Source organism: Acartia tonsa, chromosome 7, assembly GCF_053477335.1.
Source record: "Acartia tonsa isolate MP-2025a chromosome 7, ASM5347733v1, whole genome shotgun sequence".
NCBI lineage: Eukaryota > Metazoa > Arthropoda > Copepoda > Calanoida > Acartiidae > Acartia > Acartia tonsa.
The window spans coordinates 33521258-33527257 of record NC_137266.1 but is presented as its reverse complement, the minus strand read 5'-3'; the positions used below and the strand labels follow the sequence as shown (position 1 = coordinate 33527257).

The 6000-nt window shown below is 30.4% G+C and overlaps 1 protein-coding gene across 2 annotated transcripts in view; it reads left to right on the top strand.

The window, feature by feature from the left end:
- Window positions 1-292: 292 nt before the first annotated feature.
- LOC145323626 (uncharacterized) overlaps window positions 293-6000 on the top strand; it is a 41126-nt gene continuing 35418 nt past the window's right edge. Inside the window, exons 1-2 of one of the 2 annotated variants that reach the window (XM_080166018.1) lie at window positions 293-418; window positions 1917-2014. In XM_080166018.1, the coding sequence (XP_080022144.1) occupies window positions 308-418; window positions 1917-2014 (209 nt within the window). In that variant the 5' untranslated portion in view covers window positions 293-307. Of the gene's footprint in view, window positions 419-1916; window positions 2015-5510; window positions 5614-6000 lie in introns of those variants that run through there. The other variant, XM_080166019.1, reaches the window with a different exon arrangement.

Sequence of the window (6000 nt, the reverse complement as noted above, 5' to 3'; positions counted from 1 at the left end):
ACACCTAGAAGTAATCGAAAGTAAAAGGATAGTTTGCAAGAAAACTTTCAGTTAATAATTGATAACATAATATCATGTGTAAAATTTTGTTCTTATATGAAATATTTAAGTTTATTTGTGTTGTGTTATGCACAATAAGATCCTACAAACAGCTGTTAAGATTCGGCTCTATTTTAAAGAAAAGCTTAGTATTGATCAAAGTATTTTTCATCTATTTTGCAAAGAAAAGTTAATATTGAAAAAAACCTTTAATTTATGTATATTACTTTGAATTTATTTTTATTTAAATTCCAGAATCTGAACTAAAATGAGCAGTAAGGGCAGCACCCCCAGATCTCTGACTCCCCGCGCCACCACACCAAGATCCACCCCCACCAAGGCTAGAACCACCCCACCCAAGTCGACTACCCCCGTTCAGGTATGAAAATCTTTTCCAGAATAATCACTATTAGTACAAAGTGTATTGTTTTTTTCATATAATCTTTATATAAAAATAACAGGATGTATGTCTGTCTATAAGTACATAGTCGTAAACGGCTGGTTCTATCATTCCAAAACTTTCAGTAAATTTTTTTTATCAGGAAAGTGCAACACAACAACCCCCTTCACCTCCTTACTTTTTTAGTAACAAAAATAAATGTGGGGGATCTCGGAATTTATGGGTAAAAGGCATAAAGGATGTTTCAAAAGGAAAAATAAGAACTTCCAAAATGGTAGCACTGTTTTGAAACATAATTCGGATGATTTTTGTCGAAAAATGTCAGTTAATAAAAGTGGTCATTATTGATATAATATCAATATGTCATCAAAACGCTTATTTGCCTGATATTCATGTCTACATACAGACCAACATTGAGTATTACTACTCTAATAATGTATCTACCTTGTAACTTGAATCCTTTGTTTATAATATACCACTACTTTTTAGCAAAGAAATATTAAAAAGAGATTAGTTGGTATTAAATCTTAACAATAATGTACACATTTGTTATGCATTTTAATTTAACCAAGATAAAGCATCTTGCTAAAATCTCTTGGTTTATTACAAACTTTTTTTTGCAAGGTTATTCGCTAAGTTGTGTAGACAAACCAGTAAATTTTTTCATTGTCAAAATTCAGCAATTTATTAACATTTTTCCAAACTTTATTTGCAGAAAATGTGTCAAATCTGGAATGTACTGTAATTACCTTCTTAAAGATGCGCTACTAATTATCATATTTGTCCTCGTTATATATTTAAAAAAAACATTAACAAATTTTCAACCTATTGAGTCAATCATAGAAAATGCGGAAATTAAAAAAAAACTAAAATTAATTTTGCTGAATGAAAAAACTACCGAAAACGCAAATTTAATGATTTTGCGGTCAATTATCATTCTTTGTTTCCGACTTGAAGCTTTTAAATTGTTTGGACAAATAAAATGAAAATTATATCTATTTATCTATTTGGAAAAATATCAAATAATTTGTTAGACATCAATAATCTATTTAGCTAATTTACTTTTTATAAGAGCCATTAAATTAAAACGTATGATTATGTTAACAAATGATAAGAATTTTACATTTTGAACTGACAAAAATCTTCTTTGAAATATGTATAAAGTTCAAGCGGTCGAACATACTATAGTTATATAGGAGCTATGCCACAAATAGCTGAATTAATGAATCTTACACCAGATTATCATGTTCTCTAATAAAGTGAACTTGCAGCTCTTCCATCTCTTCCCATCATACTGGATGAACGGAATCAACGAACTGACCAACAAATGAAAGGGGAAATAGCAAACTAAATTGATGTTATTTCTCCCCCTGTCCTCCTAATACCCAAGTATATTCTACATCCATTGCTAAATACTTATTATGAGATTTAAAATATGTTGGGGTAAACATTAATTAATTGCATTATTTGTTTGTAGGGTCAGGTGCGTGACCAAGGCAACCATTCATTGAGCATGCTCGGGGCTGAGAGATACAAGAATCAACTCCATACCACGGCCAATACTGAGCTTTTCAGGTAAGAGTAATAGATAGATAGATGTAAAGATTGATATATAGATATTAGATGGATATGTAATAAATTTTATGAGTACGAAATTTTGTCTCTGGTAGCTTGAAAATGTTATTTTCCCAGTATCCTGTTTTCTATACATGTTTTATTTATTAAAATGTTCCTTTTCATCGATTTAAAGAGATTATGAAGTATACTATGTAGGCTTGTGTTAAAAAATAGTACATAAACGGCTTATACTAACAATTATAAGGTAGCTTCGCTACCAACAACAGCAAAATTATTAATCAACCATGAGCAATAATCAATAGCCATGTAACCTTTATGTTTATTTAAAGGAATATAATTAACCATTAAAGCAGCAGTGTTATGTATGTTTCATAGGACTATAATAAAATCATTTTATTTTCCAAAAGTTCCCAGCCGTAAAGTCATAATTTTCCAGTCGTAGCAAACACAGATTTACTATTAAATTAATCAATAGGAGAGATAAAGATTCTCAAAAATGATTGACTGAGATAAAACATTCAATATTTTTCCAATTAAATAAAAAGCTAGGTCATATCTGTCTTGAATGGTGTTAAAAACAATCCTTATTGACCTAATATCAATATGTTGGCATATAATTTTAATGGTTTATGTTAATTTGATAAGCATGCGGTTAAACATTAAATTTTCACCCTCACAAGACCTCGCAACCCCCCTGGTGAATTATTGTGCACGCCACTGGTTGATTTTATGCTATCTTTTAAGAATAGGAGAAATAATTATCATATTGCTGAGTCATAATTTGACTGATATTTACTTTTGCATCCAATATCAAACTTTTTCTAATAATGAAACTGTGACTATGGTCCAGTGTTAACATACTATTAAAAAAGTTTTATATGGATTTTCTGAAAGTCAGAAATAAATTTATAATTTAATTTTCTGTGTCCTAAAATAGTCTGATGACAATTTATTAAGGGTGGATTTTTTTAATCACATTTTTCACCCCTCATGAAGCACTGGTTTTACCAGGGAATTGGACTGTTAATTAAACTTGTACCCAAAGTTTTTATAATCGTGTTTTCTTATTCGTTGGCTATAAAAACTTTGGAGACTTTTATTAAATTTTTTTGGTTGCTCGAAATGTCCAAACGTTTTAATCGATAGTTTTTATTTACATTAGGGGTAAATAAATTCATTTTTGATCAATGGGTATATACATCAACTTATCATCCATTGTCTTATCCCTTAAGATCCCTGGATTAACTTTAAAACATTTATCTTATATCAAGGACAGCACACTGTCAAGGGTGGAAGGCCGGGGTGGAAAATTAATTGATTTTTATTAATGGTTTAATGTCTTTTTTATTAGTTTTATTTTACAATAATATTAACAGAATAAAAAATCGCCCTTTATAATATTTTTACTATCCTGGAATATAAGTTTATAATAAAATATTAAAAGTTATTTGAGACAATGAATTCTAGCCGTCTGTTTTAGTTAAAATTTTAAATTTATGTGTCACCCTTCAAATCATTACTATAAAACTAAACATTATAATAAAATTTAATTTTACTAAAAAATCAAATAGGGAAAGAATTGTAAAGGCTTACAAATTAAGTCTTTTACTTAATGAATACTCAGGGATAAGTCAATAACCGATAAATAAATGTACATCCCCAATGATGACACACCAAATTACCCCTTCTATAGATTAAGAAAGTAACCTCGCTGCTAACTATTAAGTTACCTTGTTTCTTGTTGAAGTAACTTTATTTAAAAACTGCAGTAAACTGTAAATTTTCATTGTACAAATCAAATAAATTCGGGGATAATTGCCCTTGGGAAAAAAGTCCTATTTTCATTTTACCTGAAAATTTCCTAATTTGAAACACAATTATAAAAATCAATTAAAACTATAGGACAATTAGTAATATACAAAAATATTTTTTCTCAAAAAAATGAATTTATTTTCGGCATATTATCCTATAAAAGTTGTTGCTAGTGTAAAAACTTGTTTAGGGGAAATTTAACACTCAGGTTCAATGTCAAGGGAAAATAACAGGGTCTGCCAGCCGCCAGCTGTCCACCAGAAAAAGTTAAAAAGTTGCTAAAATCTTATAACTTTAAAGAAATTTAAGCCAGCAATTTAAGTAGTAAAATTTCCACTTAATGAAGGCTTCCAAGGCTAAACCCTTTTCCAGAATGGCTTCGAAACCGATTATTATCTGTTGGATTATAACCGGTTTTTGGCCATACTGAAAAATTATGTATCGCATTACAGAAATTTTTAACAGATATTTAAATAAAATTCTTAAAATCAATACCAGTTTTGTATTTTTGTCAACGATGCAGGGCCGAATTTTCAATTTACTATCCGCACCATGCTGTCTGTAATACGATGCGATCATAGACGTCCAAGGGGGGGGTAAAGTGGGGATTACCCCCCCAAACGAATTTGGGGGTGCCGTAGACACCCCAAAAATTTTTTAAATTTTACCCCTGCCAACAGATTTCAGGGGAGGTAATTACCCCCCCCCCCCAAGCAATTTTACCCCCGGGGAAAAAAAATTTTGGGTGGGGGGGGGGGGGGGGGGTAAACAATTTATTTTTATCCCCCCCCTTCAAAAAATTTTCAAAAAAAGCTTGGACGCCCCTGGATGCGATAAATAATTATTATTAAGAGACAAACATTCCTTTACATTTACACAATCCTTTTCTTGCCTAGGTCAAATACTTTTGGAAATATTTTATTGGGTTCTTTTCTTAAAAGCTGTCATTATAAAATATTATAAAATGCAATTTCTTGTTAATTTTGGTGGATTAGAAATAGGACAACCAAGTCAAGAATAGAAAACAGGGATAAGGAAAAAAATCTTTGAATTGTAAAATAATTTCATTACTTAGAAGTCTAATTTTGTCGAAAAGAAGTACAACAAAAAGGCAGATAACATTTTGGATGAAGAGGTGCTTTTCTCCAAAGTGCCTGTTGATCTCTGAAAGCCCATCCCCCCTTTTATGTAAATTACAATTGAGATAGGGTATTTTTTTCATTCTATGCCTAACACCAGTACCCAATACAACCTCATTTTTACTCAAGTCTCATTTTTGTTCCGATGTAAAATCTTCTTCTGTTATCCTATCCCTGTATGCCTGCCTGTACCTGACTAGGACAAGGCATTTTTGTCGCGGAAAAAAAAGTTTGGACAAGAATATTTTATTTTGGTTAGTATTGTGCAACTCCTACAACCAGAAACACTTCAAATATTCTTTTCTTGTAAATAAACAAATTACTGGGACAGCTGTGTCCATGAATAGTGCAGTTTTGACAAGTTTAAATTATTTTTGATGAATAGAACAATGAATTAATATACAGGAATCTAAATGAAAATGTAAAATTTATGTTCTTATTTCTGATATCCTTGCTTAAAAATTAATTTTTTGAACAATTTTTAAATGACAGACCAACGGAAAGACATACGGAATATCTTAATTATAGAGTGCTATACTTTTAGAAAGTTAATATTAGATAAAATTCTAAAATAATGGGTTCCAATTGGGAAGTAATAAGCGCCCAAACACCCGGTGTTCAAAGACGACAAATTGAACTTTTTAGGTAAATGTTTTTCAATTTGTTATAGGAATGTTGATAGCTGATTATTGCTGCTCTACTTATGGACATATTTGTTCTAGTTTCATTTTCATTTTAATCTACACGAATGTTTAGAATAATTATATGTTATGGTATTATATACACCGAAATATCATGTAATAGAATATTAAAATTGAAATAATGATAATCATTTAACAAATCATGCATATTAAATACTTTCCTTATTAGACATGACAAGGATGATTAAGTTCATTTGGAGCAAAGCTTTTTGAAAAGATAGGCTAAACACAAGAACAGTAAACGTTAAACGGGTTCCAGGATAAACGCAGGAGTCCCAAACGTCGGAGTGGACAAACGCAGGAGTGTTAAAATATTAACTTAAGTAAGTAT